We start from the raw sequence: 12,161 nt of genomic DNA on the forward strand, positions 1-12,161 counted from the left end.
GAGAGACAGATCGACGAAAATGAACTCTCGGAATGAGTCCACTAGACCGCGACTGCCGCGAATGTCGCGATGGCGTCCAGCTTGGATCAGTGCTCCTTTGTCGTGACAATGGATTCAGTCAGACCGCTGATCATCTTTTTAAAACCCTCGCTTAAGTCGATTTGAAAGATCAACTCGATTTCCTTGAAAATAAAATCTCCTTGCTGAATCTTTTGAGTGTAGTGTCGAGTTTGAGACTTTCAAGGAATCGCTGCGAATAAAGCACGCGGTTAGTGAAAACCGTAGCGCGTTGGCGCACGCACGCGAGGAGACGCACCTGCACACACAGGCACCCACACACCTACACACTCACATACATTCACACACACACACACACACACACACACACACACACAAACACACAAACACACACAGAGGCGCACGCTCACGTTCGCACCCTTGACGATTTGCTTATTCCCAAGGACGGCGGCGGCGTTGGTTTTGCTGCTCCGCGTCCATCTCGATTTTCCGAGCCTAATTGGCTGCAGCAGACTAGTTTCCGAGAGTTCCTTCTCGTCGCTCGGTCTCTGTCGCCCTCACGGGGCGTCCCGTACTGGAGCGAGGGAGACATGGACTCAAACGACCCTCGGAATCGGTCTGCTGGCCGAAGCGAGGCGCTCCAGAAAGGGGAGCGGACAGGCCGAGACAGACCGCGCTGAACACAGGGAGTACAGTGCCGTGAACAGGGTCGCTGGGGTAAAAAACGCAGTGTAAAAGCTTGCAGAGCAGTCCAAACACATCCTTGGATATCCGTACGAATATTTTCCCGAAAGGAAGCAAAGCAACAAAAATCTGAAAATCCAAGTAAATTTGAGTCCATTTGATTTAATTTTTTTTCGAGTGCTGCCTTCTGTATTGCGTGAATACGGCACTGCAAGTGCGCACAGAAAATAATGGAAATGAAAAAGAGGTATCGTTGGCGTGCGAGGCCGGTTCCACCGCGGCCGCAGCCAACAGTTGCGGATCCAAAGTCGGCCCAAAGGAGCGGGGGGGGGGGGGACATTTTGCCAACTTACCGGGTTGCCTAGAGCCTACCTTCCAGGCGGCTATCTAGTCGTCCGGGGGATTATCCTCCCCTCTTTTTTTCTGGATCCGCTCTTTTGCAGCCCAACTGGCTGCGGTGGCCTCAGAGACTGGAGCCCTGCTGGCCTCCAGGAGGCTCCTGACCCCGGCCAGCGGAGGGCACGTTGTTGGGGTCGGATGAGAAGGGCCCAGGGCCTCAAGGCGGTGGCGTGCCGCCGCGGGGGGGGGGGGGGGGGGATGTCTTGATGGGTTCCGTCCGCGACGTGCCGCCACTACACTACACCGAGTAACCGAGCGGGTCCTTCCTCCGCCGAGACGGCGTCACCGCGACAGTCAAAATCTAATTTAATACTCATTTCGCCCGGCGGCGAGGATGCTGACGACTCGATGAGTCACACACACAGCGGCCGAGCGACCAGGATCCCTGATTGCAGGATGTGTCCAGGACACGGGCCGGCAGGTGGATGCTGAGCAATGCTTGTCACTGTCTCGCAGCCCCATGAGCCTCCGTGAGTGCGAGAGAGACAGAGTGACACAAACACTGTTTGGAATCAGCATGCTGCTGAAGTTCCACGCTCGCCGAGCATTGCAGACGTGTTTGAACAGTGTCGTATCCTTTCCCCACCCACGCTCTAGTCGGGCTGCAGCCACGCTCCGTCGCTCCAGAGTACACCAGAGACTGAGTCCTTTTCGTCGCTCCGTCTCTCTCGCACTCATGGGGCGTCCCGTATAGGTGCGAGAGAGACAGAGCGACGAAATCTCAGAATCAGTGTGCAAGCCAAGCCGGGCCACGCCAGGCCTCTCCAGGGCCCAGCGCGCTCTGGTCACGTTCGAGCGACGCCGGGAGCGACGCTCCGGACGAAGGCAAGGTCAAGGCGCCGCCGCACAGTGGGCCAGAAACCGGCGCAGGCGGCCAAAATTCGAGACGCGTTTTGAGCTCCAGAGTCGCTAAATGGGGCTCAAACCGAGCGTGTGCACTGTGCGAAAAAACCACAGTGAATCCCGTTAATTTTTTTGCCGGGATTTACTGTAGTTTAGAACACAGGATCTACTGTGCCTGGCTACAGTATTTACTGTACCTGGTACAGGACATTCCGTACTCCACTACTGTGGTACAGTAAATCCCGTACAAAGTACAGTAGATCCTGTCAAAAAAGTACAGTAATCGCAGGCTCCAACACGGGGAGCGTTTTATCACAGAGTCGCTAATGGGTTTTTTCCAGGTGTGCCCACTGATTGTTCGCAGAGATCCATGGTCGGTTATTCGTTCGCCTCTTGACTCTGGAGCTCAGTAGGTTTAGATATACAGACTACGTGCTGCTCAGATGTGGCTGCCGACTGGGACGAGGCATTCCGACCCACTACTGTGAGCGACAGGTAAGATCCCGTACAAAGTAAGTAGAGCGTCAAAAGTGACAGTAAACGCTGTCTCTGAACTACAGTTGGAGCGCTTGTCAGCTTCGGGATTTACTGGATTTAACCCAGAGGGTGACCCCACCAATGGATTCCTCGTTCGGAGAGAAATCCATCGGTGGGGTCACACGTTCGATGAAACATTTTCGACTCTGGAGCTCAACGCGTCTCGAATTTTGGCCGCCTGCGTCGGTTGCTGGCCCACTGTGCGCCGTGCCGCCGACTGGGGCGAGGTGGAGTCGAGTCAAGTCAAAGAGTGCGGCAGCCAGACGGCGAGTGAGCTCTGAGACAGCGCGCCGGGAGGATAGGCAGCCCCTTTGACCGGGCCGTTCTGTGGGAAGGGGCAGCGCAGGCGTCCAATACGATAGACGCGTTTTAAGCTCCGGAGTCGGTACATGGGACTCGAATCGAACGTGTGACCCGAGTGTGAGCCCACCAATTAATTGCTCTCCGAACGAGGAATTCATTGGTGGGGTCGACACGATCGGTTCGAGTCCAATTGAGCGACCCTGGAGCTCAAAACGCGTCTTTGGCGGCCCACTGCGAGGCCCACTGTGGGCCGGACTGCCGGATGCGCGTAGAATAATGGTGTGCCAGCCGCGACTTGGCCGGGGAGTTCGAAGCTGTGCGGTTTGCGGCGATTGCGATGCGATTTATGTAGTAGATTCATAACGTCCTCGTCCAAACCCGTCCAAACTACATCTTACAATGCGCGGTACTCTGCCGCTTCTCTTCTTTCTACTGCACCAACTCTCTAAATATCTCCCAGCCCCGTCCCAGCCCTTAGAAAACTCTCCAGGGTCTCGCTAATGAAGTCCCTGACGGCACTTGCCACAGCTCTCTAGGCTAGACACGCGTATCCATTCCCCGGAGCTCTGCCGATGCCCCCCCCCCCAATCTACTGTTCACCTCCCTCACCGCGCGCCTCTCGTAGGGCGTCCCGTAGGGGCGTTCCGTAGGGGCGCGAGAGAGACAGAGAGACGAGGCGACCCTTCGGTGCCCTTCGGTACTTCGGCATCGCTCGGCTGGCGTCGCGACGCAGCGCGCGCAGCGCCGCGTCGTCTCGTCCCGGAATAAACAAGGGGTCTAAAATAAGCGCAGTGGAGGGGCGGGGAAGGGAAGGGCGGCGCGGTGAACCGGGCAGAGAGAGAAAAAGAAAAGAAAAAAAAGAATCGTCGCTCGCAGGCTCTTGCTAAGACAGGACATCGCCCCGCCCGCTCGCACCCGCTCGTCGCTCATGATCTTCACCTACTTTCTTCCAAATTTCTTCCGCAAGGATTCGACAAGTCTGTTCGGACGCAGTGAGTGCATCTCGTCTTCCCGAGGGTGAGTTTCAGCAGGTTTCCGATTCCCGTCATTCCCGTCCGCAGCCGCGAGCTTCTCAGAAACGTGCTCTTTTATCAAGCCCATCTCCGAGTACCTAGAGGAGGACACAGCTCTGATCACTAGACTAACAATAGTTTCGAGAAGTTCTGAAACATTATAGGTGCGCGCTTGCGTATCCGAGTATGAGCATGTGTGTCTTTCCTACTGAAGCATAACCTCCACTTGCTTCGTACTGTCTCTTCTGAAGATTCGCAGACAACATTTCAAAAGCAATTCATTAAGAAAATGGTGTAGAATCTGTAGAATTGAATGAGTTCCAATTATTTTTTTTTTGTCTATTTGTAATTCCCCCGTTGATTTTTGTTGTCCAGTATGGCACGACATGACACGAAAGTGAGAGTTCTTCCAGGGCAATCATGACTGAAAATGGGACCAACACTTGTCCAGCTCAATTTCTTAGTTTTCCATACCTGATTTCTAACGTTCTTTTAGCGCGTATGAACAGTTTAATCGGGCGTATACTTTAGAAAAGTGTTCATTAAAATGTTAATGAGTGTTGGCTGCACTGGAGAAATCTCTTGCATGTGCACCAACCAATGCAGCTAAGAAAGTCTAGGTATATCATTAATATCGTGAGTTAAAACTTTTACTAGCGACTACCAACATTTTATGTTTGTCTAAAGGGAATTCCAGTTTCTCTTGAGCCATTTTATTCCTGATTTTAACAACCATATGTTTTATGTTATTTTGTTATTTTTTGCTTGGTGACGGAAGCAGCGCCTTGAAATATAAACAAACTAACATTTTTTGCCGACGGCAGTATCGACATAATTTCCATTAATCGTTGTTGACTTGATTGATTTTCCCTCAGTTTTATATTTATTGTTGACTGTAAGTTTAAGGGATGGAGTTAAAGAGGTCTGAAAAGGTCACTTCATTTCAGAATCAGAGAAATCAAGTTTGCTCTGTGCCGAACTGTCTGACAAACGTGTCTGCATTTGTAGGCACTCGTCAAATAGGCACTTTTCTCTTTACAATATCAGTTTCAGATCTATTGTCATAGCCTGTTGTTTGCTCCTATACTTTTCTCTGTCTTCCTACATTCGACCCTCATATAGATTGTTAATCTGGTAAAATGTTTAAAATATGCCTGTTCCAACCTAAAAGGTTTCCTTTTCAATGTTGCATTTTGTAAATGCTGTGTTTGAACATTCTCAGATTCCCATCCTTCTTTTCACTCCAATTTGCTGCCTTTATGTTGCTTGTTGTTGATTCGAACACACTGCAACTGACTTCCATTTCCATGATCTGCCCATCGCTGAAAAATATACTATGTTCACTGTTGCATTTTTGTTGTCTTTCACAGGTGTTGAATGATCCAGCACAATGGAAGCAGTAGATAATAAAGGTTCAGAAGCTATTTCAAGCCTTTCCCTTAAAGAGGGCTCTGGCACTTCTCCAAATACCAAAGGAGATTCGGATAAAACAGCCATTGAAAATGGTGGTCTTAATGGCAGCAGTGAGAAAAAAATCTCCCAGGAGAAAGAATCTGTGGAAAAAGACGAAGCTAAAATCCCTATCAAACAGTCTGAACCTTCTGGAGGGAAACAGGGCAGTGTACGTGTTTTTCTTATGACATAACTTGAAATTATTTAATCAATTATTTTACTCAGCTCTAATTTCTTCCTTCTTCTTTCTTTGCAGAATAAATCTGCTGAAATTGTGAATAAGAAGTCCTCCCGAGAAGAGAAATATTCTCGCAGGAAGGATGAGCGAGGTGTTGATCAAGTCATGAAAGGCCTCAACTCATTTGAAACACCGCAGGAGAAGCTTGATGCCCTTGTTAAGAAGTATTCAGAAATCTATGATGAAAATCGGAAGCTTCAGGTATGATAAAGCCTTAAACTGATTCATTCTATATCGTCATAATTATTTACCGACTCTTCCTAACTTCTAGACTCAAACAAAAAACTATGAGCGACGGTTAATTCAAGTAGAGCGTGAAAAAGATTCTGCTCAAAGTGAACACAGTAAATCTGTGTTAGCTAGAAGTCGTTTGGAGGGGCTGTGCCGTGAGCTTCAAAGACAAAACAGAGCTATCAAGGTATTTTAATAGACAGCATATGTATACTCTGTAAAATAGGAACTCTTTTAAAGCACATCAAACTATGAATGACATTTTTCATTGTTCTGCAGGAAGAGAGTGTTTTGAAGATTCGCGAAGAAGAAGAAAAGAGGAAAGAAGTGTCCAATAAGTTTCAGAGCACTCTTGCAGAAATAACATCATTAATGCAACAAAACAATGAGAAGAATTCTAAACTACGAGACGACAATATTGAAATGACTACTAAGTTTAAATCTGTATGTGAGCAGTATGAACTTAGAGTGCAGGTATGGTTTAAATTTGTCTTATTGTTATTTTGTTAAAATTATGATTATTCCCTACAAACAAGTTGTTCATATTTATTGACATTTCAATGCCCTACAGCAAGTTGAAAAGATCTCAAAACAGATGCAGCTGGAAGCACAATTAGCTGATGCAAAACTTGCTAAGGCACATCTGGAGGCTAAAGCAGAGAAGGAGAACATGCTTCGAGAGAAACAGGATCTGCTCTTGGTAAATATTAAAATTGATTATACAATTTTTAACATTAGAATATTTCCTTGATTGTTTAGATTTTATACATGTTATGTGAGTACAATAGCACAGATCTTCTTCTTTGTATCAATAATAATAATAGGCAATTCAACTTTTGCTACTCTTTTAGGAACTTACCCAATGTCAAGTAAGAGCACGAGAGCAAGAAAAAACTGAGTTGAAGCTACGAGAGCAAGTTGAACTTTACACCAACAAGTATGATGAATTTCAGACAGCCTTGTCCCGTAGTAATGAGGTTTTTGGAGGATTCAAAGATGAAATGGATAAGGTATCAAAATTAAGCTAATCACAACTTTCCCCCTTTAAAAAAAGGATTTTATATTGAATGGTCTACTTTCTTTTTATTCAGATGTCAAAGAAAATTGTCAAACTGGAGAAAGAAACTTCAACTTGGAAGTTGCGATGGGAAAAAAGTCACCAGGCACTATTAGAAATGGCAACTGATAAGCAACAACGAGATGCTGAATTATCCTTAGCTAACCGCCAACTTAACCAACTGCACAAGTTGTGTCGGACATTAACGGAAGAACGAGCTAAACTTATGGCCCAGATAAATGCCATTGGTTAGTGGGGCTTGATTCACTCAAGGGTGAGCATTCACTCTCATTTCTTTTCAATGATAATTAATACCAAAATGTTTTCTTCATATTGCCAGGTGCCAACACACCAACAGATACTGCTAAAGAAGATAAGTTGGCTGCTGATATTGCAGAAGATCGTAGGAAATTGAATGACACATTGGACAGTCTTCAGTCTGTCATATTAGAAAGAGAGCTTCTGCACAAGCAGCAACAATTGGAGAAGCAGCAGCAGCAACTTCAAGTGGAACTTCAGAAGCAATTAGCTGCTGAACCCAAAGCCGAAGCATGTGAAGTAAAGACAGCTGAAAAGTCGCTTGATTCTAAAACAAGTTGCTCTAAGCCTGCTGAGACAAAAACACCTGTAGGTAAAAATGCTGAACAATCAAAGAAGAAAGGCAAAAAGCAGAAATCAGGCCGACAACCCTCTGATAAACCAACACCCTCTGAAGAGCTGAAACCAGAACTGAAAGAGGGTACTGCATCTCCATCAGGCAATACAGATCTTTCTAATGGAAATCCCTCTCAAGCTGAACTTACAACTTCTGCAGAACAAAATCAAGTAGAAGCTCAGGGATCATCGGCTCCTGTAACTGATCTCTCTTTGTCCGATTCCCTACCAGTGTCGACCCCACCTATTACTGAGCCTGAAATCCTAAGCCAAGTGCAACCAAAGATAAAGGATGTTACAGAAAAGTTGATAGTAGCAAGTCCTGATTCCAAACCTCTCAGTGCCCAAGAACCTAAGGCTTCAAAGGAGGCAGTTGCGCCATCAAATTCTGCTTGTAATGTACCAAGTGCACCTGCAACATTCAGCTATGCTGCTGCTCTAGGCAGCAAACCTGCGGAACCACTGGCAGAGAAAAATCAGATTGAAAAGACTCCTGCAGAGCCGGTAGTAGAGAAGAGTCAGATCGAAAAGACTCCTGCAGAGAAAGTAGTAGAGCAGAGTCAGATCGAAGAGACTCCTGCAGAGAAAGTAGTAGAGAAGAGTCAGATTGAAAAGACTCCCACAGAGCAAGTGAAAGAGAAGAGTGAGATTGAAAAGGCTCCCACAGATCCAGTGAAAGAGAAGAGTCAGATTGAAAAGACTCCCACAGAGCCAGTGAAAGAGAAGAGTCAGATTGAAAAGACTCCCACAGAGCCAGCGAAAGAGAAGGGTCAGATTGAAAAGACTCCCACAGAGCCAGTGAAAGAGAAGGGTCAGATTGAAAAGACTCCCACAGAGCCAGTGAAAGAAAAGAGTCAGATTGAAAAGACTGAAAAGGTACTTGCAGTGCCTCACACTGACGCTGCAGTGCCTGAGACCGTGAACACTGTTTCTGCAACTGTAGATGCAGTTAATGGCGTTCCCAAGCCAAAAGCGATGGAGGCAGCTATAACTCCCTCTGAAGAAGTTACTGCTGCCGTGCCCCTTGTAGTCTCGCCTCCCAAGAAGAGCAAGGTAACATGAAAACATTTCTATTTCTATGAGTGTTGAGTGCAGTGCGAGTTTTTTTCTGACGCATCTTCCTGATCTGTACCCTTGTTTGTGCTGAAGGGTTTTTTACCTATCTTACTTTAATATTCCTGCTCTGCTTGGCCTCAATGTTCCTATCCATTATATTTATTTATTGTTTCATAAGCAATTTTTAAATAAACTTCCTTCCACAAAAATGTTGCTTGTTCCACATTAAGGAAGGATTCACATTTCTACCTTAGCTGTAGTCTGTGATGCATGTTCATTTGGTATTACCATTCTTTTCCAATACATTACAACTCATTTGTCTTGTTTTATTATGATCATATCATCTAGCCATAATTTGCTGCCATAAAATGAAATGATCATAATAAATTTTAGAGAAATGCATTGGAATGAATCCTGTGCCTTTTATAGTAGATATAGTGTTTGAAAGTTCATTATGCTGTTTTCAATATGGAATATTACTTGGGGGAGGCCTTTTTTTAAAAGTTGGATGAAAGCTGATATAATTTTGCATCTTGTGCATCCTTTTAGTCACTGACCACCCCTATGAAATACTCCATGTTGATTAGCCATAGCCTAATATTATTTATTACAATTGTACTAATAATTTCTCCGCATAATATGTCTGGGCCCAGAACTGTGACAATCTGTTTTGATTTTGTGCCACCAAATGTGTCATAAGTCCACCCCTATTTTTACAGTAGTTTATTTTACATGAAAGTATCCCTGTACTGATATTTAAGACTGCAACATATTTTATTTTCTCATTAAGTAAACTTATTTATAGTCGTCTTCCCTACCTCTAGGGCAATAAAAACTTAAGCTTTTTTTGTGGTACTTAAATTGGTTCGATTTTGTAACTTAAATCGCGGCTATCTCGTTTAAATAAAATGGTATCCTTACCAGAAACAAAAGTTAAAAGTTTTTTATGTTTTTTTCAATTTTTTCCTCATTTATCCCATCCATTTTCTTACCATAAGAATGTTTCAACTTTAGTCATAGAAAGCAAAGATAGATAGTCTATGACATGACTAAATCCTGTTTACCAGAAGTAAGAAAATTTCTTTTTTTTCCGATGGATTTCATTGTTTTATCTGTAGTGAAATTCTTTTCTGTGTTCTAATTATGAATGATAATGGCAAACTTTCCGCCTGTAATCCATCCTGTAGACATTGTAACAGAAAAATAAATCCACTGGTTTGTCGTAAGGTTGTTTTCAGTTTATTTAACTACATTCGTCCATTTTTCTTACTAATACCTTTTTATTGTATTCATTACTCAGCTTGGCTTGCCTGCATTATTTGTCGTTACTATGTAAGAAGCCTATTGTCCTCCTCTGTTGAAGTTTTACAATATATCTTATGGCTTGATATTGGGTAGCTCCATGCATTCAATATGTTCTCATAACTTTGTAGTTTTGTTCACTCTGAGTGTGTTTTGAGTGATCTTAGATTATGAGGAAGTCATCATGGCATACTAAGATGTAGCAAGTCCATGTCTTGAATTTTAGATTTTCTTTTATCCCAGTCCTCTTTCTTATAATTTTCAATACTCCCTCCTCTGTTCAACTATCATTCAGACAGAGGGTTCAACATTTTTTTTTAAACAGTCAAGTCAAAGTTGAATGCAGGACAGCGTCTCAGTTTTTCATTTTAGATTATCGCGAATGGATTTCTTTTCAAACCAGCAGTTGATGCTTTTTCAATTTGGTTATAGAAAAGGGTTGGGCAGCCACTGGGGATCAAAGGTCGTTCAGCATCTCTGTTTCGGCTTTCGAAGCTGTTTGGTTGCCTCAAGCGACAGGGCCGGGCAACTCAGACGCATGACACAAGTTGAGAATGCAGCCATCCATTTTATATCTCTTAGAAACGAGGTAAAGTTTTGTGTTTATCTTTTCATTTCGTTTGAAATATCCAAGTCTTTTTGTTTTAAAGCATTAAAATACTTTGTTTTCGGAAATGGAATTTCCTGCTCCTGTTTGTTTTGTTTGAATTGATGTTTCATAACCATAATTTTAGAGGAAAAAAAAAACTTAAAGTGAAAAACAAAAGATGAAAGAGGATTCCAGATCAGTTGGAGAATGCTTGAGGCTGTCACCTGCACATAGGTTCAATGCATGGGTTGTTTCTGCTGTCCAGCTTGAGAGCTTGCTGCTCTGCGCTCTGATCCACCCTTACTTGCTTTTATTTAAATTATTTGCAGTTTATTGTATAGTGTAGGATGACTTAAATAATTCTTACATTTTACAACAATTTAAGATTAGGCAAAATTGAAAAAAATGAATTCAAGAAATTGCCTTATTGACCCCCTCCCCTCCTTCTTCCTGGATCTCACAGGCTCGACCACATACATCACCAACAAAAGCAGCTGGTTAGGTTGCCTTTCTCAAAGATGTGAATGCCTTTTTCAATGCCATAATGATTTCTCTATTTGAAGTTTTACAACATTTATTCCCCTCCCTGAAAATGGTCGTTATGCAACTCCTGTCCATTCTCTCTTCGACCCAGAGGAAATCGCCAATGGTGTCCATCCTGTTCGATTTGCCCAATCAATGTCGCTTGCTGCACTGCAAAAATATACAGTTGTTGCTCTTCAATCAACCACCTTATAAATTTGTCTGTGTTGCAGGAAAGTGGCAGGAAGAGGAAGAAGTGAACACGAGTCGGCGCGCGGCGCGTGTACGCTGCAGCCTGCAGCTCAGTAGCAAAAGAACATTATCTCGATGTGTTAAAGGCTTGTGATTTCCCTACAATCCGAATTGTCTTTTGTTATTTCAAAATCATCAACTATCCTTTGTTTGTTAACTGTTTTTCTTGCTGTGAATTACACCTTTTCTTTTGTTTTCTTTGTTTTGAACGAAACTGAATTGTGTGTTTTTTTTTCTGGCTAATGAGTATTGCTGTGGTGATTTTTCAAGGGAAGGCCGCGAGCATCTCACCTACACCAATCACAGTGCATACAAGGATCGCAAGGCAGTTCCCTGCCAGCATGGCCAGGCCAGGCGAGCCCAACACTCAAATCGAAAGAAAGTTTTGTGGGTTCAGGCTATATCAAGTTAAGGAAATTCACAGTTCACAGATAGGGTAAGGCGGGGAGTCTTCACAATTCACAGCTCCCCGCCTCACCCCTCACCCTATCTGTGAACTGTGAATTTCCTTAACTTGATATAGCCACAGTATGCTGAAGCGCCTGTGGGTTGGGCCACCGATCCGATCCACAGCGCACCGGTGTGGAGACGGTGGCCTACGTCTACCCCTGACGTCTTCACAGGGGCGAGGTAGGCCACCATCTCCACACGAGTGTGCCGCAGAACGAATTGGTAGCCTACCTCACAGGCGCTGAGCAAGCATGTGCAAGACGGGCTCCTAGCAAACTAGCAACGGGCCCACCCGCAGTCCACAGCGCTGATCCGTTGCCTTCCGACGCTGGAGCCGTGAGGCGTGAACGTGTCTCGGCACATTGGCGTCACCATTCTCGACCCAACCGCGGCCGCCGTGGCTCCATCCCTCCCCTCAAGCACGTCGCGCGCGCTATCTCGCGAGGGGTTGAAAACCCCCATCTCGCCCAAAAACATGCTTCACGCTGGGTGGGCAGTCTCGTGCCGTCACCGTCTCCACCGTGCCCTCCCTTCATGCGGCAACAGTTGACTGAGTCGTTT

The 12,161-nt window shown here is 45.0% G+C and overlaps 1 protein-coding gene across 4 annotated transcripts; it reads left to right on the forward strand.

Moving 5' to 3' along the window:
- The first annotated feature begins 3,647 nt into the window (after positions 1-3,647).
- LOC117652415 (beta-taxilin) lies at positions 3,648-11,346 on the forward strand. Of its 4 annotated transcripts, none has more exons than XM_034397308.1 (11): positions 3,648-3,801; positions 5,168-5,418; positions 5,506-5,688; positions 5,759-5,905; positions 5,998-6,192; positions 6,290-6,418; positions 6,570-6,728; positions 6,810-7,023; positions 7,116-8,482; positions 10,220-10,376; positions 11,132-11,346. In XM_034397308.1, exons 2-10 carry the CDS (start codon positions 5,188-5,190, stop codon positions 10,337-10,339), a joined length of 2,745 nt encoding a protein of 914 aa, XP_034253199.1. In that variant the 5' UTR covers positions 3,648-3,801; positions 5,168-5,187; the 3' UTR covers positions 10,340-10,376; positions 11,132-11,346. The 4 variants fall into 4 exon arrangements, with proteins under 4 accessions (XP_034253199.1, XP_034253197.1, XP_034253201.1 ...); XM_034397306.1 differs by lacking the exon at positions 3,648-3,801 and adding an exon at positions 4,550-4,692; XM_034397309.1 differs by lacking the exon at positions 3,648-3,801 and adding an exon at positions 4,780-4,931.
- Positions 11,347-12,161: the final 815 nt, after the last annotated feature.

The sequence above is a fragment of the Thrips palmi genome, unplaced genomic scaffold, assembly GCF_012932325.1.
Source record: "Thrips palmi isolate BJ-2018 unplaced genomic scaffold, TpBJ-2018v1 HiC_scaffold_7, whole genome shotgun sequence".
Taxonomy (NCBI): Eukaryota; Metazoa; Arthropoda; class Insecta; order Thysanoptera; family Thripidae; genus Thrips; species Thrips palmi.

What these genes read in the sequence shown, in the direction of transcription:
- LOC117652415 (XM_034397308.1), top strand. Translation starts at nt 5,188, where the DNA reads ATGGAAGCAGTAGATAATAAAGGTTCAGAAGCTATTTCAAGCCTTTCC. An exon ending in ATGAAAATCGGAAGCTTCAG is followed by an intron (nt 5,689 to 5,758) that starts GTATGATAAAGC and finishes CCTAACTTCTAG; the next exon opens with ACTCAAACAAAAAACTATGA. An exon ending in AGTATGAACTTAGAGTGCAG is followed by an intron (nt 6,193 to 6,289) that starts GTATGGTTTAAA and finishes AATGCCCTACAG; the next exon opens with CAAGTTGAAAAGATCTCAAA.